The sequence below is a fragment of the Geotrypetes seraphini genome, chromosome 2 (assembly GCF_902459505.1).
Source record: "Geotrypetes seraphini chromosome 2, aGeoSer1.1, whole genome shotgun sequence".
Taxonomy (NCBI): domain Eukaryota; kingdom Metazoa; phylum Chordata; class Amphibia; order Gymnophiona; family Dermophiidae; genus Geotrypetes; species Geotrypetes seraphini.
In genome coordinates, this window is record NC_047085.1 from 401,508,616 (window position 1) to 401,535,116 (window position 26,501).

Consider the following 26,501-nt stretch of genomic DNA (forward strand, 5'->3'; position numbering starts at 1 on the left):
ATAAGGAAAAGCTGGCATTTATATCAGTCCAATGGTGGTTTGATATGCAATAATGTTCCACAGATGACATCGTAAGTTAATGGAATAGAGGAATCAAGTATGGTATTAATATGTCCCCATATCGACTTCCAAAAAGTAAGTATCAACGGACAAAAGAATAACAGATGGTCCAGTGTCCCTATCTCAAGATGAAAGTGCCAGCATCTATTAGATTTAGAGCTATCTAATTTCTGCAAATGAACTGCGGTCCAAAAAGTTCTGTGTAACAAAAACAACCATATTTGTCTCATAGATGCTGACACTGTACACCTCATCATCCAAGACCAAATGCGTGGCCACTGAGTTGCAGAAATCTGCTGCTTAATCTCAATGCTCCAAATATCTTTTTAGACTAGTTTTTGGTTTCTTATTCAAAAATTCAGATATTAATTTATTCCACTTGGCGGCCTGATGCCCTAGCAAATCTGTCTGGAAGCATAGGCCCGACAAGCTATACTGATTTTTTAAAAAAAATTTTGCCCATCAGGAAACCCCTTCTGAATGGCCTGCTTCAACTGTAACCATTTAAATGCTTGGGACTTTGACATACCGAATGATTGTTGCAGTTGTGAAAACACAAGCATCTTCCCATTAGATGCCACATCATCTAACGTGCATATATCTGCCTGCAACCAATGCTTCCAGAGGATCTTAGCACAGCATAAGTATTGGTTTAATCGAGGGAGGACAGACATTGGTGAAAACTGTTTATAATAACTGGCAATAGTTCAATAAAATCTGTTTAATTTATTAGCAAACCTTGTTCATAGAAGTTGTTTTTTTTTTTTCCAGGGGTGAAACACTTCTTTTCCCCAGGTGGATGCACCAAGCGCTTAGGGTTATCATATTTTTCTCTAGGAAACCCCAGACACAAGACCCCGCCCCATTCTGCCTCCAGCCCCACCCCCACAAGCCTCCGCTCTTCTTCTGCATGAGCTCCAGCTGTATCTAGAGGGCCTGGAGCTTAAGCGGATGTGTGTGACGTCTTCTGCATGTGCTCAGACGCCTTCCAGACTCAGCCCAGAGCTTGCCAGGTTTTGGAAAGTCCATCCAGGAGCCTGGACAATCCTCTATAAAAAGGACATATCTAGGTTTTCCCAGCCGTCTGTTAACCCTACGAGCTCCAAACGAATCAGGGACCGATGGAGGCTGCCTTTTGGGGGCTCCAACCAGGTCGGGGCCCAAACCCAGAGTTGCCCTGAAAAGGGGGGGGGGCAGTTACATGCAGAATGAACGTGGACCTAAAAGAAAGATATTGCACCTAGACAAAATCAAATACAGGCAAGACAAACCCCAAAGACTGAGATCCAAAATGAGTTCCTAAGTTTAATGGCAAAGGTGTTCTCCAAGCATTGATACTCATGGCAATCTACACTCACAATGAACTAGTCCAATCACCAAAAGACTAGGAAAGGTCAAACCTCTGCCAATCAGCTGTTGTAAGTACTCTCTTCCAACTTCTTCCTCCTGCCTAAAGGCACATCTTTCACATTCAATGAACCAGCAAGAAATCTGTATCAGACAATGTGCCTGAAGCCAAAACAATTGTCTATGGGCAAGCTTATGAAGTAACTTAAACATACTGTAGAAACAGGTATCTTTCCACAAACTTTTCAGCTTAAAAATGGTAAACATTAAATAAGGTTTTATATAATAAACAAAAGACAGCTGGATGGAGCCAACAGCAACAGACTGTAAAGATCTGGTTTGATAAGCTTGCTTTCCAGTGAGACAACAGTAATCAAAAGAAGAAAAGTGAGTGATGTAATCTAGTGTTCTTGTACTGATGGAAGCACCCTCCCTTCCCCCCCTTTATAACAGATTTGGGGTATAATGTGCTGAAGGCAGAGTTGCCCAACAAAATTTTACACAATATTACAGCAGTCAAGTTGTGTTCTCAGAAACCTGTTTTCTGCCCTAAACTAAGAATGCATAGTACCAGGCTGATACACAGGCAGGCACACTGCTGCAGACCTAAATACCAGTTTTAAGAAAAAAAAAAACAACAACAACAAACCCCGGGAGAACTGATCTGAAAGCAACAATTGTAATAGGAAACACATTGAATGGAGAACAAAGCCAAATACATAGTTTAAAAAAAAAAAAAAAAAAGGGGGGGGGGGAGGGGTGGTCTAAACTAACAGGTTGAACGTGATCAGCAATTTCAAGATCGAAATGCCCGAGGGCCTCTTACCTGAGCTGATCATGCTGTGCATTCTCTGCTGAGCCAAGAGCTGTTCACGTCCAGAAACTCCATCTGAGGAAAAACACGATTCGCTCTCATAAATCGTCTGCAGCATATTCCAATCAGTCTGTACTTCAGCGACATAAAAGATTCATCACTGCACTGTACAGGAGTGTGAGGCGCACCCCCACCCCCCACTCCCCCCCCCCCAGGTCCTTCCTCCTCCACAGGGGGGTGGAGAGAGATAATGCACTTTGGCAAACGCTGTTTCTCTTCAGGAACTAGACATTAATAAATATCGTAGGCTTATTACAATGAAAACTTCACGCAGGCATGGCTGTTAAGGTAGACTGGGTCTGAGGCAAAAGGAGCCGTTTCAAATGCACTGTCTTCCTACAGTTTGCTATATGCTTTTTTTTTTTTTTTACAAAATTCTCCTAGGGAAAAAAAATGCAACAAGCCAAACAACTTAAAAAAACACCATTCCCTTTTTTTTTTTTTTAACTTCAGAGGTTTTTAAATTGCACTCAAGTCAGTTCTGACAAGTGGTGTCCGTCTTTGCGTCCTCTTTCTCTCTCTGTCTACCCCTGTGTCTCTGCTTCCCTCTGCAAACTTGGCTAAAGCTAGTGATAACTCATTTGCATATGAATCAACAACAGTGTGGCCCACAGGCAACATAAATAGAACAATGGCTGGCCGAAGCCAAAAATAGGTCAAGCATGGAAGAGTGATTGGAGCCTGCATTAATGCATTTAAAAATACCACAGCAAACACAGCTGTCCAGTGCCTGTCTCAAACCATAGTGCTGTTCTGTGACTCCTCTGAGCCAATTAACCCATTCTTAACCGTATATATATCTATATGCACATCCACACATCATACTTATTGAGTGTGTGGGATGATATGCAGGCAGTATTTACTGCCCCTGGGGGGAGAGGGAGTCTCCGTCATCAATCAATAGTGACACCTAGTGGTCAGACTGTATACCAATATACTAGATGTCAGTCAGAGATAGCCCCGAGTTTTGGCCCCTATTGAGGATTACCACAGCAATGACTGGGCAGGAGAGTGGAGGGAAGAATTAAGGGGGTGGGGGAGACTCAAAGTTACTGAAATGAAAGTTTATGATAGCTTAGCTCTAGTAGGACACTTCTGAATGAGCTGGAGTCCAAACAAAGGAAGAGGAAACTGTTGGGACCAAACTAAATAACATGCCTATTAAATGTAAAGCACATTCAAATATACAAATATTCTAAATATATTTGTACCTGTTATATATAAAATGGACATATCCTAGACAGAGATAAGTGCATCCCCGGCCTAAGGGCTCCTTTTACGAAGGTGCGCTAGGGTTTTTAGCGCACGCACAAAATTACCGCGTTAAGGCCCTGGCGCACCTTTGTAAAAAGAGCCCTAAGTTAGAATGTTTGTGCCCCATTCAACCAATCCTAGCGAACCGAGAAGGGCAAAACTGAAGATTACAGAGAGAAGTTTTTGTCAATATGTGTTTTTGTAATGTGCATTTAATTTGAAAGAAAGAGCAAAAGGAGAGAAACTCTCTGTATTTTGTCTAAACTAAGTAGAGGCTTTAACTGCTCATGTGGTTTCTGCCTCGCCCACATGCAGCAGTCCCGGTGTTCTATTTTTTGCTGTCAGTGGCTCTGGTCTCCACTACCATTGACTGCAGCTCTGAGAGCGGGCTCACTTCTGGTTTCAGTTCAGGAGTGGAAATCAGAACATGGGGACCAAGCTGGCTACAGATGTCTGCTAGACATGTAAAAACTTCTATTCTTGTATCTCCTGTATGTTTAATCCCTTACCGTAATGTCTGACACAATATGTCTGGTTAACAGTCATAATAAAGTAATTAAGGCTCCCTCGATGATCCAGTGCAATATTAATACCCAGCCAAAAGCTATCATATTCCTTTACTATATTACTCTCTGTGTAATAATATGAATTAATGTGAATAGACAGAAAAAAAGACTTGAAGGTGAAAGTGGACAGCACACAACAAAGAACCAAGCAAACTGTATGGTAGGTAGGATCCTTGTAGATGGGGTGGGCTTCTGAAAGATCTAGCCAGACCTCTATTGGTTTGCTACAATCCTTGTATAGATCAGAGACTTCATCAGTCGGTGACAGGCATGCACAGCTCCTGCCATTTTGTAATTTGTATTTACGTTAAGCCAAGGACAATGAAGATATTGGGTGCCCCTAGATAAACTTTCAGCCTCAAGCTCTATTTCAATTCATTTTCAGGGACCTAGCGCTACACTCCCCTCCCCCAAGATTTTGATCAAAACACTCAACAGTCATGATCAACTCACAGCAATCCTATTTTTAAAAAAATACATAGGGGCGTGAGGGATGTTCTGGCGGCTCCGCTGTCTGATCTTTTCAATGCTTCTCTAGAATCAGGAGTGGTACCAGAGGATTGGAGAAGGGCAGATGTGCCTCCCCCCCCCTCCACAAAAGTGGAAGTAAGGAAGAAGTAGGGAACTATAGGCTGGTAAGTCTGACTTCTATGGCAAGTAAATTAATGGAAACATTTTAAAACAGAGAATAGTGACTTTTTTGGAATCCAGTGGTTTACAGGACCCAAGGCAACATTGATTCTTTAGAGGCAGGTCTTGCCAGACAAATCTGATCAATTTCTTTGACTGGGAGACCAGAGAATTTGATAGAGGGAGGGTGCTAGATGTGATGTATTTAGATTTAGCAAAGCCTTTGACAGTGTTCCACACAGGACCTAATAAATAATCTGGGTGCCCTCGGGTTGGGCCCCAAAAGTGACAGACTGGGTCAAGAACTGGTTGAGTGGAAGGCGACAAAGGGTAATGGTCAAAGGGATCTCTATGAGGAAAAGGATGTTACTAGAGGTGTACCTCAAGGTCCGGTTCTGGGGCCTGGTCTTTTTAATATTTTTGTATGCGATACTGAAGGGCTGTCAGGTAATATTTGCCTCTTTGCAGATGATACCAAAATCTGCAATAGGGTAGACACTCCTAAAGGTGTGAATAACATGAGGTAAGACCTGGCAAAGCTTGAAGATTGATCTGAAATTTGGCGGCTAAGATTTAATGCTAAGAAATGTAAGGTCATGCATTTGAGCTGCAACCCGAGGAAACAATACAGTTTAGGGGTGAAGAACTTTTGTGCATAAAAAAGGAGCAGGCCTTGGGAGTGATAATATGTGATGGTCTTAAGGTGGCCAAACAGGTCGAAAAGTTGACAATGAAAGCTAAAAGGATGCTAGGGTGCATAGGGAGAGGTATGACCAGTAGGAAAAAGGAGGTATTGATGCCATTGTATAAGACTCTGGTGAGACTTCATTCAGAATATTGTATGCAATTGTGGAGACCACATCTTTGAAAAGATATAAATGGGATGTAGTCGGTCCAGAGGAAAGCTACTAAAATGGTCAATGGTCTTCGTCATAAGGCGTATGGAGACAGATTTAAAGATCTCAATATGTATACTTTGGTGGAAAGGCAGGAGAGGTGAGATATGATAGAGACGTTTAAATACCTACATGGCATAAATGCGCATGAGGCAAGTCTTTTTCATTTGAAAGGAAGCTCCAGAATGAGAGGGCATAGGATGAAGTTAAAAGGAGTAAGCTAAGAAAATACTTTTATACAGAAAGGGTGATAGATGCATGGAAAAGGCTCCTGGTAGAGGTGGTGGAGACTAAAACTGTGTCTGAATTCATGAAAGCATGGGACAGGCACATAGGGAGATAAGATGGTTGATGGGTAGACTGGATGGGCCATTAGGCCTGTATCTGCCATCATATTTATATGTTTATTTTACTATGGAGTACTAAAAAGTGTCCTGTGGTAGACCCAATACAGATCTTTCCCATGTGCTTAGGACACCTTTAGTGCTGCAAGTGGAAGTCATGCTAATTCCTAATTTGTAGGCGGTAAAGGCTCATGTGCAACTCAGCATGCAGTAATGCCCAAGTTCTAAAACTCTCCATTCCCCAAAATGCCCTCAGTGCTAAAAACAACATTTTAGTTATCACATAGGTAGTGTACACTGATCCTAAAATTACTGCAAGATACCTGAGCGTACTCCATGGTATTGCATTTTAATCTGCGGTAAGCACACATTTGTGCTTACTGCAGCTTAGTAAAAGGATGCCATAGTTAGGTATTATACTTGTAAATATTAGGATTTCATTTGTGTGTGTATTTATTTATTTTTCTAATTTATATCCTACCTAAAAACTGAGCAGAGTACAATAAAATATACAGTGCATAAAGGACTGAATTCTCTATATTGTGCCCCAAAAAATTCAGCCCTGAAAAAAGTGCTATTCTATAAACTGCACTTCATGTTAGGTGCAGTTTATAGCATAGAGCTTATGGGAAGTGGTGTTTATTAATAGTGAAATGCAAGGGACCTGGGGAGAGGAAGAAGCGATATGGATTGCTCTGAAAAGAGAAGATGGAACTTCTATCTACGTGGGTGTAGTCTACAGACCTCCGACTCAATCGCAGCAAATTGATAAGGATCTGATTGTGGATATCCAAAAGTTTGGAAGGAAAGAAGAGGTTCTGCTGTTGGGAGATTTCAACCTGCCGGATGCGGACTGGAATGTTCCGTCTGCGGAATCGGAAAGAAGTAGGGAGATTGTGGATGCCTTTCAAGAGGCTCTGCTCAGACAAATGGTGACGGAACCCACAAGGGAAAAAGCGATATTGGATCTGGTCCTCACAAATGGAGAGAGTATCTCTAATGTTCGAGTGGGTGCTCACCTGGGTAGTAGCGATCATCAAACGGTTTGGTTTGATATAACGGCTAAAGTGGAGAGCGGCTGCACGATACTTAAAGTCCTAGATTTCAAACGTACGGACTTTAATGCAATGGGAAAGTACCTGAAGAAAGAGCTGTTAGGATGGGAGGACATAAGAGAAGTGGAAAGACAGTGGTCTAAGCTGAAAGGAGCGATAAAAATGGCTACGGACCTTTATGTGAAGAAAATCAATAAAAACAAGAGAAAAAGGAAGCCGATATGGTTCTCCAACCTAGTAGCTGAGAAAATAAAGGCGAAAGAGTTGGCGTTCATGAAATATAAAAAAACCCAAGAAGAGGAGAGCAGAAAGGACTACAGGGTGAAACTGAAAGAAGCCAAGAGAGAGATACGTTTGGCGAAGGCACAGGCGGAAGAACAAATGGCTAAAAATGTAAAAAAGGGAGATAAAAATTTTTTCAGATATATTAGTGAAAGGAGGAAGATAAAAAATGGAATTGCTAGGCTAAAAGATGCTGGGAACAAATATGTGGAGAGTGATGAGGAGAAAGCAAATGTGCTAAACAAATACTTCTGTTCTGTGTTCACAGAAGAAAATCCTGGAGAAGGACCGAGATTGTCTGGCAAAGTTACACGAGAAAATGGAGTAGATTCTGCGCCGTTCACGGAAGAGGGTGTTTATGAGCAACTTGAAAAACTGAAGGTGGACAAAGCGATGGGACCAGACGGGATCCATCCCAGGATACTAAGGGAGCTCAGAGAGGTTCTGGCGAGTCCTATTAAAGACTTGTTCAACAAATCTCTGGAGACGGGAGTGATTCCTGGGGATTGGAGGAGAGCGGATGTGGTCCCTATTCATAAAGGTGGTCACAGGGATGAAGCGGGAAACTACAGGCCGGTGAGCCTCACTTCAGTTGTTGGAAAAATAATGGAAGTGTTGCTGAAAGAAAGGATAGTGTATTTCCTTGAGTCTAGTGGGTTACAGGATCCGAGGCAACATGGCTTTACAAAAGGTAAATCGTGCCAAACGAACCTGATTGAATTTTTTGATTGGGTGACCAGAGAGCTGGATCGAGGACATATGCTAGATGTAGTTTACTTGGATTTCAGCAAAGCCTTTGATACAGTTCCTCATAGGAGGCTGTTGAACAAACTTGAAGGGCTGAAGTTAGGACCCAAACTGGTGAACTGGGTCAGAAACTGGCTGTCGGACAGACGCCAGAAGGTGGTGGTTAATGGAAGTCCCTCGAAGGAAGGAAAGGTGACTAGTGGAGTCCCTCAGGGTTCGGTGCTGGGGCCAATCCTGTTCAATATGTATGTAAGTGACATTGCTGAAGGGTTAGAAGGAAAAGTGTGCCTTTTTGCAGATGATACCAAGATTTGTAACAGAGTAGACACCGAAGAGGGAGTGGAAAATATGAAAAAGGATCTGCAAAAGTTAGAGGAATGGTCTAATGCCTGGCAACTAAAATTCAATGCAAAGAAATGCAGAGTAATGCATTTGGGGATTAATAATAGGAAGGAACCGTATATGCTGGGAGGAGAGAAGCTGATATGCACGGACGGGGAGAGGGACCTTGGGGTGATAGTGTCCGAAGATCTAAAGGTGAAAAAACAGTGTGACAAGGCAGTGGCTGCTGCCAGAAGGATTCTGGGCTGTATAAAGAGAGGCGTAGTCAGTAGAAGGAAGAAGGTGTTGATGCCCCTGTACAGGTCATTGGTGAGGCCCCACTTGGAGTATTGTGTTCAGTTTTGGAGACCGTATCTGGCGAAAGACGTAAGAAGACTTGAGGCGGTCCAGAGGAGAGCGACGAAAATGATAGGAGGCTTGCGCCAGAAGACGTATGAGGAGAGACTGGAAGCCCTGAATATGTATACCCTAGAGGAAAGGAGAGACAGGGGAGATATGATTCAGACGTTCAAATACTTAAAGGGTATTAACGTAGAACAAAATCTTTTCCAGAGAAAGGAAAATGGTAAAACCAGAGGACATAATTTGAGGTTGAGGGGTGGTAGATTCAGGGGCAATGTTAGGAAATTCTACTTTACGGAGAGGGTGGTGGATGCCTGGAATGCGCTCCCGAGAGAGGTGGTGGAGAGTAAAACTGTGACTGAGTTCAAAGAAGCGTGGGATGAACACAGAAGATTTAGAATCAGAAAATAATATTAAAGATTGAACTAGGCCAGTTACTGGGCAGACTTGTACGGTCTGCGTCTATGTATGGCCGTTTGGAGGTGGATGGGCAGGGGAGGGATTCAATGGCTGGGAGGGTGTAGATGGGCTGGAGTAAGTCTTAACAGAGATTTCGGCAGTTGGAACCCAAGCACAGTACCGGGTAAAGCTTTGGATTCTCGCCCAGAAATAGCTAAGAAGAAAAAAAAAAAAATTTAAATTGAATCAGGTTGGGCAGACTGGATGGACCATTCGGGTCTTTATCTGCCGTCATCTACTATGTTACTATGTTATGCTACTATGCTCCTGTTGTGTCATCTCAGCTATTTGACTCCTGGTACTATTAGTGGTTAGCCTGCGTTGTAGGTTGCTGTTGTCATCTGGTACTGGGGAGGATGGCCCGGTGATGTCACTGAGGGCTTGATCTTTCTACTGAAATAAGCCAACTCTGCTGTGGTGCATGGCCGCAGGGCATGCCCCTTGGGAGCCAAGAGGAGCCATGAGGCAACAAAATTTCTTCTGCTATGGTACTGGTTTTCTCTTAATTATGGGAAAATGCAAGGCAAAGACTATGGTCTCTACCTCTGGTCTGTGACAAACAGTAAAGGAAGATTCTGGTGCTCAAATATCTTTTATTGATATGACTTGACACGACTGTGTTTCGGCCTCAACAGGGCCTGCCTGCCTGAGGAGTCTATTAGCAGGTTGATGTATTGCCTGCTGTCTTCTTACAAATATCCTATATCACTATGTAAGACGTAGCAATTGGTTCTGCGAGCGGGCGTAGCGATTCGTGATAGAAAAGCTGGCCTCGTATCTAAGTACACAATTTCCTCCAAATGAGGATATTTTTAAGAAGACAGCAGGCAACACATCAACCTGCTAGTCTTCCTTCAATATTTGTTTGTCACTTTCCAAGTTTTGGGAAGTAATCATCTCCTGTTCTTCTGAGATTACACCTAGTCTATCTTCCTTACAAGCTCCTAATTTGGGATCTGTTTCTGGAGCATCACTTAGCTCTCTTGACTAAACTCCTTCACACCCTCCAGTTCTTTCTAGTGGACTAGGTCCCAAAGTTGGTCCTAAGTTGTCTTCTCCAGATGCCCTATTCCCAAAATTTGATTGCAGTGTCTGATCAGAAGACACCAATGAAAATGCAAATTACAAGAAGTTAAGCTGTAGAACCTTGGCAAAATGCAGTGCCCTCTGGAACAAGTGCAGAAAAAATCCACAGGCAGCTGAAATAGTGTATGAAACTTCAGAAATCACACTTGCTATTCCAAAGATTACTAGATGGAATTCATTCTTTTATGCTGTTGGCAAAGTGTATTCTATTGTGGAGAAGAAGTCTGAAAATGTGCTCAATGACATCTGTGAGAAGCGTTCCCTAACAGCTTTCCACTCAAATGAAATTGCTTTTATGGCATAGTATATTAAGGTGATGGAAACCGATTGCTATGGCACTGGCACACTGCAGGCTGAAAACCAGTGTTTAATGGGAGTTCTGCTAATGATTTCTTCCTTGTGTGCACATCTTACCTTCATCATGCCTCTGCTCTGTCATAAAGGCTTTGGGGCTCATAATCAAAAGTGAAAAACGTCCAAAAATGTCCTAAGTTGGCACTTGGATGAACATTGTCAAAATACATCCAAGTGTTGATAATAAAACTGGTTTTTGGACGTATTTATAAACGACCTAGGCCTTCACAGTGCCGCTGAATGACCAGAGCTAAACGGGGTATTTCAGGAGGAGTGTCAAGGGTGGGACGTGGGCCGGCTTAGTCATACTGCATGTATAACCGAACGTTTTACAACACAGCATAGACGAAGCTTGGACGTTGTGACTTAGACCATTTAAAACATGGTCTAAGTCACAAAAACCAACCTAAAGTGACCAGATAAGCACTGCAAACACATAGTACAGACCCCCCCACACTACCTCAGTGATCACTGACCCCCCCGACCCCCATAAAAATCGTAATCATAACTTTTAAATTCTGCCTCCAGAACATTAGCAGCCTGGCATAGGAAAGCCTAGTCGTGCTGCACAGAGGCGTCTTAAGTGGTTTTGGGGGTAGGTTAGGGACCCACGGAGAGGAGCCCATAAGCCACTTTAACAACTACATTGATGGTGAAACATGTGCACTCCCATAAAACCCCCCAAACTCTTTTGTACTGGCCCATAAGTGGCTTCTGCAGTCCTAAGGGCTATTGGAGTGGTAGATAGGTGGGTCTAGGAGATTCTGGAGTGGTTTGGGGGCCTCACCATTACCTATAAGGGAGCTGTAGTTAGATGATTATGTGGCACCCTTTTTGTGAAGTTCACAGCAGTGCCCTGTAAGGTAACCCACTGTTTAGGTGCCCTGTGTGGGTGTCCTGTCCTTCACTTTGCAGACCCCTCCCACATCCAAAAGGTCTGTTTCTCGGCATTTTGGACTTGGATAAAAAGTTGGACGAAAATGTGGTATAAAGATGGACGATTTAGCGATCTGGACGATCAGGCAGCTGGACGTATAGATAGAAGATTTTCTAAAATAATGATTTTTGGGATGTATTTTTCAAAAATGTGTCCTACGCTGTTTTTTACTTTGGACGACTTGCGACTTAGACGAAAATGGACTTAGACGTTCCTTTCGATTATGCCCCTCCACACGTTTTAGTTGTGTTGGCTTAACCACATCTAGAAGCATCAATAGTATACCTTAGCTCCTCTGTTCTTAAAATACGTTTTTATGATGTTTAATGTAAACGAGTGCAAAGTGATGCATGTGGGAAAGAGGAACCTGAATGTGATGTGGGGTTCCATGTTAGGAATCATTGCCCAGGAAAAGGATCTAGGTATCATCATTGAGGGTACATTGAAACCTCAGCTCAATGTGTAGCAGTGGCTAAGAATGCAAATTGAATGTCACGCATTATCAAGAAAGGTATAGAAAACAAAGCTAAAAATGTTATAATGCCCTTATCATTCTATAGTACGGCCACACCTTGAAGACTGTGTGCAATTCTGGTTGTCATATCTCAAAAAGATATAGCTAAATTAGAAAAGGTACAGAGAAGGGTGACAAAAATGATAAAAGGAATGGGATGACTTCTCTATGAGGAAAGGCTAAAGCAGCTAGGGCTCTTCAAACTGGAGAAGAGACAGCTCAGGGGTGATATGATAGAGGTCTATAAAATATGGAGTGGAGTGGAAAGGGTAGATGTGACCCGTTTACTCTTCCCAAAATTACTAGGACTAGAGGGCATGTGATGAAATTGCTAAGTAGTAGATTTACTGGAGAAAATATTTCTTCATACATTATGTAATTAAATTCTGGAATTTGTTGCCAGAGAATGTGGTGAAATCAGTTAGCTTATCAGGGTTTAAAAAAAAGTTTAGCACTTTCCTAAAAGAGAAGTCCATAGGTCACTATTGAGATGGCTTGGAGAAATCCACTGCTTATTCCTAAAATAAGCAGCATAAAATCTGTTTTACTACTTGGGATCTAGCTAGGTACTTGGGACCCGGGTTGGCCACTGTTGGAAATGAGATACTGGGCTTGATGGACCTTCGATCTGTCCAATTATAGCAAGTCTTATGTTTTTATGTTCCTGTGTATCTATAAAATTATTCAATATATTTTACATACATCATGAGAAAATCATATCTCTGCTCTGCATAACCTCTACCACAGAACATACCTATACTTGAGTTATGCAAACAGTGCGTGCATTCTGATCACCACACATATGAGGAAGCTAATTTTATAAGAAGCTTTTTAAGCACATAAAATAGGATTAAAGTGAGAAAATGCCTCCATAAAATTATCTCCTTAGAAAAAATGCTCCATCACCAAAATCTGCATTGACATGTATTAACAGGTTTATGAACACTAAGTAATCTCGGGCTTAGATAACAGCATTTTTGGAGCTGGGGAAATACTTACTATACCTGAATGTAACTCAGCCTGGGTTTGGAGAAAAGGCTTTGAGAAATCCTCCCTAGCAGAAATATTGACAGTAGACAAAGACAAGCCAAAAAAAAAGGATACGTTGAAAGAATGGGACAATAATAGAATTGATGTAACTCTTAAGACCTCCTTCTAAACACAAATCTATCTTCCATGATAGGATAAGTCCAAGTGTTGAAGGAACAATAATGCTGCTTTGTTCAACTAAACCATAATTTGTTTTCCTAAAGTCTTGGCTGAGTGGGTGATTTCCAGTTTTATACTTTTATTCCACACATTTGTCTGTTCAGTGTGCCCAAATTGTGTCCTCGCTTCAGTACCACTGCTTCTATTTCTGTGAGTACTGCAAGAAAGTCTGCATCATCTCCACATAATATTGTTCTGATGCGGCGGAGGTCATATTTAAGAACAAAAAGAATTGTATTTTAATCCCAGGAATGATTGAAATTGAAAAGTATTTTGGATGAACTTATTCAAATTCTTGACAAATGGTGACAGCGCTGACTCCTGCTAAAGCATTATTAATATGCTGGCAATACCATAACTGTAAATCAAAAGATGATGCAAGAGACAGTCCATTTGTGCAACAGTCTGACAAGAGAAGAGTACCATCTGAAGAGCCTTATAAAAGATGGCTCAACATTACTTAGGGCTCCTTTTATCAAGCCGCGCTAGCAGAGTTAACACGCGCGGCATTTCATCACGCGCTAACCCCTAAGAGGAGGCGGTAGCGGCTAGTGCGGCTGGTGGTTTAGCGCACGCTATTATGTGCGTTAAACCACTAGTGCGGCTTGATAAAAGGAGCCCTTAATAGGTGCCTGAAATGTAGGCCAGGAAAATGTTGGTCTACATTTCAAATAGACGCAGCTGCTGAGCTGATCATGGCAAGGGACTCTCCCTGCCATGATCAATTTAGTGGCTGCGGCAGGGAACCCATCCCCTCATGAAGACAACCAGTAGGAAGGATGCATAGTCTCTCCTGACAGAACCCCCCAAAGCTGCCCCCCCCCCCATTACCCCCAAATGTCAGTGGCAGGAGGAGTGCCCAATTCATCTTGCCACCGCTCCCCCCCCTTCTGAGACATCCCCCGGCAGGAGGGATGTCCAGTCCCTCTGATGCCGCCCACCCCCACCCCTGAATGTCCACAGCAGGAGTAGTGCCCAATTCCTCCTGCCACCCCACCTCCTGAGACATTCTCCGGCAGGAGGGATACACAGTCCTTCCTGCCAGAACCTCCCCAAGATCATCGGCAGGAAGGATGCTGGAACACCCCCCACCTTTGCAGGAATGCCTCCCCCCCAAGACTTTTTGGGTATTTTGCTCCTGCTGATTTTGAGCGACTAGCACCCTACGTCCAAATCGGACTTAGACATTTCTTTTGATTATGCCCCTCCACACCTCTCCAAAACCTGGTGGGCTGGTTCAGACAAACATCAAGTTTAGAACAGCCTCCTTGCTTCAACAGAGACAGTCTTGCAGGATAAGTCAAAAAATCTCACTGATCACCATGAGTGTCTCCACAGTAGCAGGAGATGACATGCAATTAAGTGAATCTCCAGCTGTGTGCCAAATGAAAGAGGGCAAGGGACTATACACTTCTCTAGCTTGTTTGGAAAAAAAATAAACTCTATTCACTGACAGCAACTTGCAGGTGTCTCTAGCAGGTAGAATCTTTAATTTAGAACATTCATCCTTAGGATCTAACAGATGGAAGGTGCTACACATGTCAAATGACAAAATGGGCCTTGGGTACAAGTGGAAGAGCAGCATGGAAGAGATAGGATGAGTGACAGATTCAAGGAAGAGACAGAAGGTGAGAATCAGTACAGGCTGCAGGGATGAAAGGAAAAATGAAAGTGGTGGAAGGTTCTGGAAAAGCTGGAAAGAGGTTGAGTGGAAATATAAAGGGAAAGATGAAAGAAGAAAGTAACAGATACATTGTGGGTAAAAAAAAAGGGAGACAGAGGTTGAAGATTTGCAAGAAGATAAATGAAGGCTTGGGAGGGGACAAGAGTGGAAGATGGAAAGTACATAGGTAGGTGAGTTGAAAAGAGAGAGACTGAAGTCAGGAGGGTGAGATAGGATAATGAGGAACAAAATCTAGTAGTGAGTTGAGATGCAGGGAAGAGAGCAGCTGAGAAAAGGGTGAAAGAGAAATCAAATGTAAGACTCATGTAGATAAAAGGGAAGGCAGGAGAAGAAAGAAGAAAATGAGACCCTAGAAGAGAATCTAGATGAAGACCAACAAGAGGAAAGTGGAATGAAGAACCTGAGACCAAACCAATTAGTAAAATTAAATGCCCAAACAACAAAGGTAGAAAACATTTTATTTTCAGTTTAGTGATTTGAATATGTCAGTTTTGAAATGTTCAGTCCTAATAACTTACACACACACATACCTTTAGCTGAGCTGTGGTAGAGGTTTCTAGCATGGCCTTGGGCACTAAGGCCCAAATTCTGTAACCAGCGCCTAAAGTTAGGCACCTATTTCGGAGGCGCCCAACTAGATGGCGCCTATCTAAAATTAATTTCCAGCTCAATTAAGCTTTTTAATCAGCACTGATTGAAACCTAGGTGCCTATCAAGAAAGAGCGATTCTGTAAGAAGGCGCCTCTAAAAATTTAAGTGGCCTTCAAAAAAATAGGCACTATGCATGTTAGGCATGGGCGTGGCTACGTGTTAGGCACCTTCTTACAGAATCACTGCTCTTAAGCATGCTTAAGTGCTCACATGGGCCCCTAACTTTTAGTTGTGCCTAGAGCTGGCCTATTTAATGGGCACCTCCAAAATAGGTGCTGCTCAGCGTGATTCACTAAACAGCACCCAGTTTTACTTGAATGGCATTTCTTATAGAATTTGTCCTTAAATGCTCTGCTCTGACACTCATAGAATTCCTATGAGCGTCGGAGCAGCATCACAGTATTTAGTGCCCTGGTCTGCGGTAGAAACCTCTACCTCAGCTTAGTAAAAGAGGGCCTTAGTATTTTGGGCAGTACAAAAGGAAATGCATTTCTACTTCTTCAGTGTTGCACTGCAGGCAAAATTTGACTTCTCAGGTTTTCTATTTCTAATTTGTGGTCACCTGTTCTGTATTTGAGGCTCTGTCTAAATTCTGCAGAAACCACTAAAGTGAGGTATTCTCCTAGTGTTTACTTTCTGCGTAGGAATGTGTTGCAGTCTGACTTCTATTTTTCTAGTAAGAAGTATATTGGTATTCTAGAGTGCAGCCTTTTATATGCAAGGCTGCTGCTATTTGAATCCTGGACTTTAGAGCTGCTTTAGTATGACAGAATTGCTATATGTAACTGAAATGTATTTTTTGTTTATTTTATTTTGTTTACAGGGCTTCGTATTACTTTCAAAGTACTTGTTAATGGATAGTTGGAGTTGCTGTTTGAGGTTACTTGTCGATTTGGCTAGTACGTTTTCTAGGTTCACTGAGATTTCTTTCAGCTCCTCTGCAATATCACCCTTGAAAAACATTTCTAGTATAGGTAAATTTCTTACATCTTCTTCTATAAAGACCAAAGAAAGAATTCATTCAGTCTCTCCATTATGGCTTTATCCTCCCTGAATGCCCCTTTTGCTCCTTGAAAATCCAGTGGTCTCACGGATTCCCTCATAGTCTTTCTAATTCTAATGTAGCTGAAAAAAGTTGTTACTATGAGGTTTTTCCTCCGTGACAAGTTTATTTTCGTAATCTCTTTACCCTTCTTTATAGTGTGATTTTTCAACTGTCCTCCCCATGACTTATATGTGATTCAACTCCACTACCCACCTGAATTTTTAAACTTTTAAAAATTGATCTATAAAACATAGTCATTTCTTAGTTTTGAAATCTCATAGGACAGTGAACAATGAGGAAGAGGATTCCTGACAGAGAAGCTTAATGATTTTGGATTAGAAATGGCATGGGAAAATTCTAACTTAAAAGAAAAGTGGTGGCCAAGGGTCTACAATCATATTGTCTTCTTTTTGTGTTTGTGAAGATAATAGATGTTATTGTGCTTTTTAATCACTAAGTAAAAACCATCAGGCCAATTTTCAAAGTAATTGGCAAAATACCTAGCCATGTATTTTTAAAACAGCCTGATACTATCCATATAAATAGATGAGGATGAGACAAGGGCAGAGAAAAATGAATCTGAATAGCAATGACATTCAGCTGCTATTCAGATAAGTTTAACTCTAGACCTGCTAAATAGGTAAACTAAATGGCCTGATAACTGCAGTATCCATATATTCAACTAGGAAGAGCTACATAAATGGTTAAGGGACTGGGGGAGCTGCTGTACGAGAGGCTACAGAAACTGGGCCTCTTCTCCATTGAATAGAGAAGACTGAGAGGGGACACAATTGAAGCATTCAAGATATTGAAGGGAATTGACTTAGTAGAGAAAGATTGTTCACCCTCTCCAAGGTGAAAAGAACAAGAGAGCACTCACTAAAATTAAAAGTGAAAAGATTCCGTATAAACGTAAGGAAGTTCTTTTTCACCGAGAGAGTGATAGAAATCTGGAACGCTCTTCTGGAAGCTGTTAAAAGGGAAAGCACCCTTCAAGGATTCAAGACAAGGTTGGATAAGTTCCTACTGGAACAGAACATACGCAGATAAGGCTAGACTCAAATAGGGTACTGGTCTTTGACCTAAGGGCTGCCGCATGAGCGGACTGCTGGGTATGATGGACCACTGATCTGACCCAGCAGTGGCAAATCTTATGTTCTTATGAATTATTAGAAAAGGGATGGTTAACAAGACTAAGAATGTTATAATGCCTCTGTATCACTCCATGATTCAACCTCACCTTGTGTATTGCATTCAATTCTAGTTGCCTTATCTCAAAAAAGATATAGCAGAATTAGAAAAGGTTCAAAGAAGAGCGACCATGATGATAAAGAGGATGAAACTCCCTTCATTGGAGGAAAGACTAAAGAGGTTAGGGCTCTTCAACTTGGAAAAGAGACAGCTGAGGGGAAATATGATTGAAGTCTACAAAATCCTGAGTGGTGAAGAATAGGTACAAATGGATCAATTTTTTTACTCCAAAAATTACAAAGACTACGGGACACTCAAAGTTATAGGGAAATATTTTTTAAACCAATAGGAGGAAATATTTTTTCACTCAGAGAACAGTTAAGTTTTAGAACACATTGCCTGAGGATGTAGCAAGAGTAGTTAATGTAGCTGGTTTTAAAAAAGGTTTGGACAAGTTCCTGGAGGAAAAGTTCATAGTCTACTATTGAGATAGATATGAGGGAAGCCATTGCATCCCTTGGATTGGTAGCAAGGAATGTTGCTACTATTTCAAGTTTTCAAGTTTCAAGTTTTATTAAAATTTGATTTAATTGCCTATCAAATTCCTAGGTGATATACAATAATTAAAAATAGGTACAATTTAAAAGATACAAAACATACTGATTATGTTACAAAGCACAGAATGGACAGACAACTTGAAACAAAAGGGTTAGAGGGGAGAAGTAAAATTGTAACATGATAAAAGAACAATAATGACAAGAACAAAGTTTGGGGAGAATATGGAGGATCCTGGTATACTTGAATGAGGTTTGCCTATGGATTGAATGCATCCTTAAATAGAAGCATTTGAGTTTGCCTTTGAATTAGTCTAGGGTTTTTTCCTCCCTAAGATAGGGTGGTAGGGCATTCCAAAGTTGAGGTGCGGTAACAGAAAAATTGTCATGACATTTTGTGTTAATTATCTTCAGTGAAGCGATAGTTAATAGGTGTTGGTCGGTAGATCTCAGTGAGCGGGAGGGCAAATAATAAATAAGAAGTTTATCTATAAACAACAGTGCTTTTGATATTAATGTTTTGAAAGATAGCAATATTATTTTTTAGGTGATCCTGTGCGCAATCGGAAGCCAATGAGCTTTCTCCAAGAGTGGTGTTGCATGGTCATATATTTTTTGTATTTAAATTAGTTTTATAGCTGTATTCTGTATTATCTGAAGTCATCTTATTTCCTTCTGAGTAATACCTTTTAGTAACGAGTTACAATAGTCAAGCTTACAAATCACTAGGGAATGTATCAGAATATTTTAACGATTTTGATTTTAGAAATTTTGATACTGAACGGATCAACCGGAGTTGGTGAAAGCAAGATTTAACTACCTCACTAATATGGTCATGATACGAAAGTTTTTGGTCGAAGATGACTCCTAGGATTTTGATAGTTGAGACTAATTGTAATGAACTGCCGTTGAGATTGATGGAGGTGCATAATGATATCCCTTCTTTCCAGGGGAAGAGTATGGTTTGGGGTTTTTTATATTTAAGGCTAACATGGTATCATTTAGCCAAAGTCTAATTTCTTCAAGCTTTTGATTTAGGATGGCTATTTAATTAGCATCTTCGAAATCTAAAGGATGCAGAAGCTGGATATTGTGTCCCTGAGCAAATGCAGAGAACCCAATTGATTGGCAAAGAATCATAAGTATAGATAGAACGATATTAAAGAGGAGTGGTGATAAGATGGATCTTTGTGGAATGCCATATTTATTGTTATAGGGCTCAGATGTAGAATTATTGAATGTAACTTTAGATGAACGCTCCGAAAAGAAAGTTTGAAACCAGTTGAGAATTTGGCCAGAGATTCCAATCGATGCGAGTCTACTTAAGAGTAAAGGGTGATCAATAGTGTCAAACACCGCAGATAAGTCAAGGGAAATGAGCATTACCAATTTGTGATGATCTAAATGATATATTTGTTGTCATGGGGCTGGGAGAAACTCTAACTACATGGGTCAATGACTGGCTGAGTGGCAAACTTCAGAGTGTGGTAGTTAACGGTACCCTCTCTAAAACATCGGAGGTGACCAGTGGAGTACCGCAGGGCTCAGTCTTGGGCCCACTCCTTTTCAACATATTCATAGGGGACCTAACTCAGGGGCTTCAAGATAAGATAACGTTATTCGCTGACATAGAAACATAGAAGATGACGGCAGATAAGGGCCATAGCCCATCAGGTCTGCCCACTCTACTGACCCACCCCCAAGTCTACTATCCTAGGGATCCCACTCCTGGTGACAGGTTCCCTTGGCTTAACCCTCTAAGGGATCCCACATGGGCATCCCATTTGCTCTTAAATTCTTGCAAGCTGTTTGCCTCAATTACCTGCACCGGGAGCTCATTCCAAGGATCAACCACTCTCTCGGTGAAGAAATATTTCCTGGTGTCGCCATGAAATTTCCCGCCCCTGAGTTTGAGCGGATGCCCTCTTGTGGCTGAGGGTCCTTTGAGAAAGAGAATCTCTTCTTCCATCTCGATACGGCCGGTAATATACTTAAACGTCTCGATCATGTCTCCTCTCTCCCTACGTTCCTCGAGTGAGTACAGCTGCAAATTATTCATCGGGTAAGTCCTTCTTATCTGTATGCTTCTCCTCCACCGCCAACTCCAGACTTTGTCCCTTCTTTCCTGTTGCACCATATGCCTGGAACAGGCTACTAAACTCACTATATCATGCTCTGTCTCTAGCAGTATTCAAATCCAAGCTAAAAAAAAGCCCACTTTTTTGAAGCTGTTTTCAACTCTTAACTCCCAATCACCATCAGATACCTATAAGTGTTGTATTATTGGTTCTACCAGAATCTCCCCAACCCTGAGAAGTCCTTTCTGTCTGTCCAAATTGGATTGTAAGCTCTTTTGAGGAGGGGCCATCTATTGAATGTTAAATGTACAGCACTGCGTACGCCTTTCAGCGCTATAGAAATGATAAATAGTAGTAGCAGTACATTACATTACATTACATTACATTAGTGATTTCTATTCCGCCATTACCTTGCGGTTCAAGGCGGATTACATTCCAACTAAAAAAACAGGAATTACATACAAATTAAAAGGAGTTGAATAAGCGATGACATTGAATTTTTTAAGGTAATAAACATTGGATAAAGAGTTACCAAAGGGAATTGGAGGTCTTTAGGAGGTAAGAATATGGTGAGATTATGGGTTTTAGATAGCATTTGATAGGTAAAAGTGTTGTTAAGAGTAAGAGGTTTTAAGAGTGGGTGTGGTTAGGACTGTTTCAGGGCTTTCTTGAAGAGTATAGTTTTTATTTGTTTTCTGAAAATCTTGTAGTCTGGGGTGGTTAACAGTAGGTTGGAGATTTGGTTATCCATTCTTGCAGCTTGAGTGGCTAGGAGGCCGTCGTATTGTTTTGACCGTTTTACTTCCTTGATCGGGGGAGGTGTGAAAGGGGAGTGCGTTTTTCTATGTCTGGTTGAGGTTGCTTGGATGAGGCGATTGTTTAGGTAGGCTGGGCTGTTTCCATTTAGGGTTTTGAATATCATGCAGTAGAATTTAAATAGTATTCTTTCTTGGATTGGTAGCCAGTGTGAGTTGATGTAGGCTTCTGTGATATGATCATGTTTCCTCAGTGAGTAGATGAGTCTCAGAGCAGTATTTTGGATTGTTTGTAGTTGCTTGGTCATCGTGGCAGGGCAGGGGAGGTAGAGGATGTTGCAGTAGTCTAGCAATCCTAGGATTAGGGATTGCACTATGAGCTGGAATTGTGATCTTTCAAAGAATTTCCGGACTTGTCTCAGGTTTCTCATTATTGCAAAGGATTTCTGTATGGTTTTATTTATTTGCAGTTGCATAGTGCAGCATCTGTCTATTGTCACTCCTAGTAGTTTTATGGTGGTTTGGATTGGGTAGTTGATTGAGTTAAGTTCTAAATTGGTTATGGTTGGGACTTTGTCATTTTCGAGGAGGATGAATTTGGTTTTATCTGGGTTGAGTTTTTGTTTGTGTTCTTTCATCCAGGTTGTAACTGTTTCTATTGTTTGGTGTATTATGTTTGTCATGGTGGTCTTTGGCTGATCATATGGTATGAGGATGGTGATGTCATCCGCATAACTATAGGTGGTAATGCCTATGTTATCCAGGTATGCCCCGAGAGAGGCAGTGTATAGGTTGAAGAGAGTAGGGGATAGTGGGGATCCCTGTGGTACGCCGCAAGGGTTTGACCAAGGATCTGATTTTTCTTTGTTTGATTTTACTCTGTAGGTTCTGGATTTTAGGAAGCCTTCAAACCAAGAATATACTGTATCTGAGATACCTATTGCATCCAAGATTTGGAGAAGGATGTTATGATCAACTAGGTCGAATGCTGCAGTTAGGTCCAGTTGTATGAGAAGCATTTTTTTTCCTGTGCTGAGGTGTTGTCTGGCTGTGTCCATAAGGGAGCCCAGGAGTGTCTCTGTGCTGAAGTTAGTTCTGAATCCTGATTGCATGGGGTGGAGTAGGTTATGGTCATCTAGATAGTTTGTGAGGAGTTTGGCTACTAGGCCTTCTGTAATTTTGACATATAGCGGTATAGAGGCAATGTATGTATGTATTAGATTTACCATTCTTTTTTCCTATTTGTATTATTATTTTGTGGCCTACACACCAATGCATCATTCTGTTATCCTTTTAACACAGGATTGTATTTATATGGAGCTAAAATAGAATGCTATGATATATTAGGTGCCAAAAGGCCTTGCCCAACCTGCCATGTAATCAAAATAAAATTAGAAATGATGCTAGCTTTTATTTTGAGCTAAAGAGTTTTATTGTATTTCAGGCAGCACTGGAGACAGAAAATCTACTTCTATTAGGGAACAAATGATGATGCTTACCATTTTCAGTTTCTGCTCATCTGCTGAATTAAAAGAAATGGAGCTTGCACACTAAATCAAAGGAGGGTTTTTTTCTTTTTCCATATACTGTAGGAAGTCATTGAATGATGTCTAATTGTAGGGTGCCATAAGGCTAGTTTTTAAATGTTTTCTTTTTGAACAAATCTGAAAACTGCTTGATTAGAAGTGAGTCGTGCATAATTAGCCTCCTCCATTCTGAAGGTGTTGCCTGAGCCTTTTGTTTGGATAAGCAAAGGAACTGACGTCTGCAGTGACCTTCTACTTCCTAACGAAGCACGTAAATCAGTATCATTTGCTGCCGTAACTGCGATGCAATCATCAAGTTGGATCGGGGTTGAGAGGAGCAAAATCTGTTACTTTTGAACAATAAAGCACCACTGATAATGCCTGTGTAATGCGGAGTGTTGAGCAGCTGTAGTAATTTGTATCCTTGTTTCAGGAGTCAAGGAAGAGCTAATAAAGTACAATTGTACTTAAGCTTCTCTCAGCACTTTAGAGCCACAAAGAAGGAAGGAGCTATTGTATTCTGTGGGTCTGAATCATATCTAAAAGAAGAAAATCAAACAAGCCTGCCTGGAGACTTGTTCTCCGGAATAATTATACACACACTTGTCAGTGTCTTATGAAACAAGTACATTCAAAACATTATCATGTTGCAAAGCTGAAGGGAGAAAAGTAGCCCCCCCAATACACACACTCATTCTCAGACTCAGACGCAGATGCAGAAGAACAATGGTATTATGTAACTGAAATTCAAATGAAAACCTCTGTTATAAGCGCACGTCGTCAGCCAAATGGGAGCTTATTTTACACATTTCTACAGGGGTCCCTCACTTTTTATTTATTTATTGGGATTTATTGACCAAAGAAAAGGCCAATCTTAAGCTTCAAATGCATTTTATAAAGAAACTGGCCATTGTTTATAAATGAATAATATTTCAAGTTTGACAGTGATTTGCCTTTACTTGAACAGATATCAGTTGACGTCACAGGACCAAACAGAGGCCAGATGTTTTGATATAACGATTACTGGGTATCACTAAATACTGTATGAGGAAAGGTATTTTTTTAAGCCATATTCCATGTAGAAAGAATGGCATTTAGATGGAGAACTGACATCCATATGTAAATGGTGATTTTAGGAAATGGTTCAATTTACCATACATGTGAATGCACAAAACAGAAACAGTGAAAAATGAAGGCAGATAAAGACCATATGGCCTACCCATGCCATATATTATCCCTTCTTCTCCCTTAGAGATCCAAAATACTTATCCCAAGTATTCATATACAGTTTTTGTCTCTACCACCTTCAACGAGAGGTCATGCCACGCATTCTAGCACTCTTTCCATGAAAAAGTATTTTCTGAGGTTCCTTCTGAGCTTATCTCCTTTCACCTTCATTCTATGTCCCCTAATTCCAGAGTTTCCTTTCAATTTAAAGAGACTCACCTCATTTATTTATTGATTGATTTCATTTGATTTCTATCCTGTCCTCCCAGGAGCTCAGAATAGGTTACAAGCCAACATTCACACATGTTTCCTTAACAGTACATATGGCGATACAATACAATACTATGCAAATACAATTACAATAATACCTCAGTACATTAATGGCACTTAGGTATTTAAACATCTCTATCATATCTCCCCTCTCCTGTTATCTTTCTAAAGTGTACATATTGAGATCTTTAAGTCTGTCCCCATACACCTTATGACGAAGACCACTGACCATTTTAGTAGCCTTCCTCTGGACCAGGGATCTCAAAGTCTCTCCTTGAGGGCCCCAATCCAGTTGGGTTTTCAGGATTTCCCCAATGAATATACATTGAAAGCAGTGCATGCACATAGATCTCATGCATATTCATTGGGGGAAATCCTGAAAACCCGACTGGATTGCGGCCCTCTAGGAGGGACTTTGAGACCCTTCCTCTGGACTGACTCCATCCTGTTTATATCTTTTTGAAGATGCAGTGTCCAGAATAATATTCTAAATTAGGTCTCACCAGAGTCTTACATAGAGGCATAAGTACTTCCTTTGTCCTACTGGCTATTCCTCTCCCTATGCACCCAGGCATTCTTCTAGTTCTCACCTTTTCTACCGGTTTGGCCACCTTAAGATCAACATATACAATCACACGCAAGTCCCACTCGGCAGCTTCTCTTTTTGTGCAAAAAAGGTTCTTCACCCCCTAAACTGTGCCATTCTTTTGGGGGTTTTGCAGCCCATGCATTTCCCTTCATTTCTTAGCATTAAATCTTAGCTGTAAAATTTCAGACCATTCTTCAAGCTTCACTAGATCTTGTTATCCACACCGTCAGGGGTGTCTATCCGATTGCAGAGCTTAGCATCTGCAGAGAGACAAACCTTATCAGAGAGCACTTCAGCAATATCACTAACAAAAATGTTAAACAGAATAGTCCAAGAATTTAACCTTGTGGCACTGGTAACATCCCTTTCCTCAGAGTGAGCTCCACTGACAACCAGTTCCTAACCAATTCTGTCACTTTGTTGCCCATACCAAGGGCATTCAGTTTATTTATAAGAGTTTTATGTGCATAATGTCAAAGGCTTTGTTAAAATCTAAATACACCACCTCTAGCACTCTTCCTCTATCCAACTCTCTGGTCACCCAAATAAATTGATCAGATTTGTCTGTTTTAAAAGTGTTTCTATTAATTTATTTACCAAAGAAGTCAGACTTACTGGCTTGGAGTTCCCAACCTCTTCCTTACTTCTAATTTTGTATAAATTACTGAGTGGCCTGTTGATGGTGTCAAAAATCCACACGTGTTTCCCAATATTTCCATGTAGAAATTTCTAGGTTTTCCCTAGCACCTAGAGATTTTTAAAAACTGCTTGTTTTAGCCAGCACTCCAAATTGATAATGAAAATCGCAGCCTTTGTATTTGACTGGCAGCATTAACATATCTATCCCTGGATTCTATATATGAAGCTACAAAGATATGTGCAGAATTTTACATGCGATGCATAGATATGTGCACATCTTAATTGCTTAATGAGCCACTTAATGTTAACATTGAACACTGAGGCCCGTATTCTGTAAACTGCGACCTGATTGTAGGCAGCTGTAGGCATCCTACAGCTGTCTAACCAGCCAATCAGGATGTACGTTTAAAAAAAATGCTTCCCAGGCAGGCCGCCTACATTGGAGGTGCCTCCTGGAGCCTAAGGAGACCCGCATGCCCGCCTAAGTTTGCTTAAGACTAGCTGTGGGCGCGGTTTGCCCCGGATGTTGCCTTAGGCCGGGGGTCGGCAACCTGCGGCTCCAGAGCCGCATGCGGCTCTTTTCCACCTTTGCTGCGGCTCCGGTAGTGTGTCACGCAGGCATGCACCTTACAAGTCCAGCGTCGCGGCAGGAAATAGCCATGCTGAGCAGTGAGCTCAGCACATACACAGATGAAAGCCTTGCTTGCTGATTGGTCCGGCGGCGCCGTGCCGCCGGACCAATCAGCAAGCAAGGCTTTCATCTGTGTAGTGCTGAGCTCACTGCTCAGCATGGCTATTTCCCGCCGCGACGCTGGACTTGTAAGGTACCTGAAAAAGAAATCATCCTGGCCGGGGTCGGTGTCATGCTCCGGAGATCTACAGCCTTCCTATCTCCCTCTTCCTTCTACCTGCTTCCGGCCACATCCCCTGCTCCGCGGCTCTCTTCGGCAACTCAGCAGCAGCTTCTGACGTCGGGGCCTACCCTCTGCGAGTC

The 26,501-nt window shown here is 41.6% G+C and overlaps 1 protein-coding gene across 12 annotated transcripts in view; it reads right to left on the reverse strand.

The window, feature by feature from the left end:
- The window catches only part of HDAC9 (histone deacetylase 9), a 1,077,926-nt gene that overhangs the window by 572,092 nt on the left and 479,333 nt on the right, over nt 1-26,501 (reverse strand). For 10 of the 12 annotated variants that reach the window (XR_004538111.1, XM_033930934.1, XM_033930932.1 and 7 more), the window contains exon 4: nt 2,234-2,296. Coding sequence is in view for 9 of the 12 variants with exons in the window: in XM_033930934.1 (XP_033786825.1) it covers nt 2,234-2,296 (63 nt within the window). In the remaining 3 variants the exon portion in view is untranslated. Of the gene's footprint in view, nt 1-2,233; nt 2,331-26,501 lie in introns of those variants that run through there. The other 2 variants (XM_033930937.1, XM_033930936.1) reach the window with 1 other exon arrangement.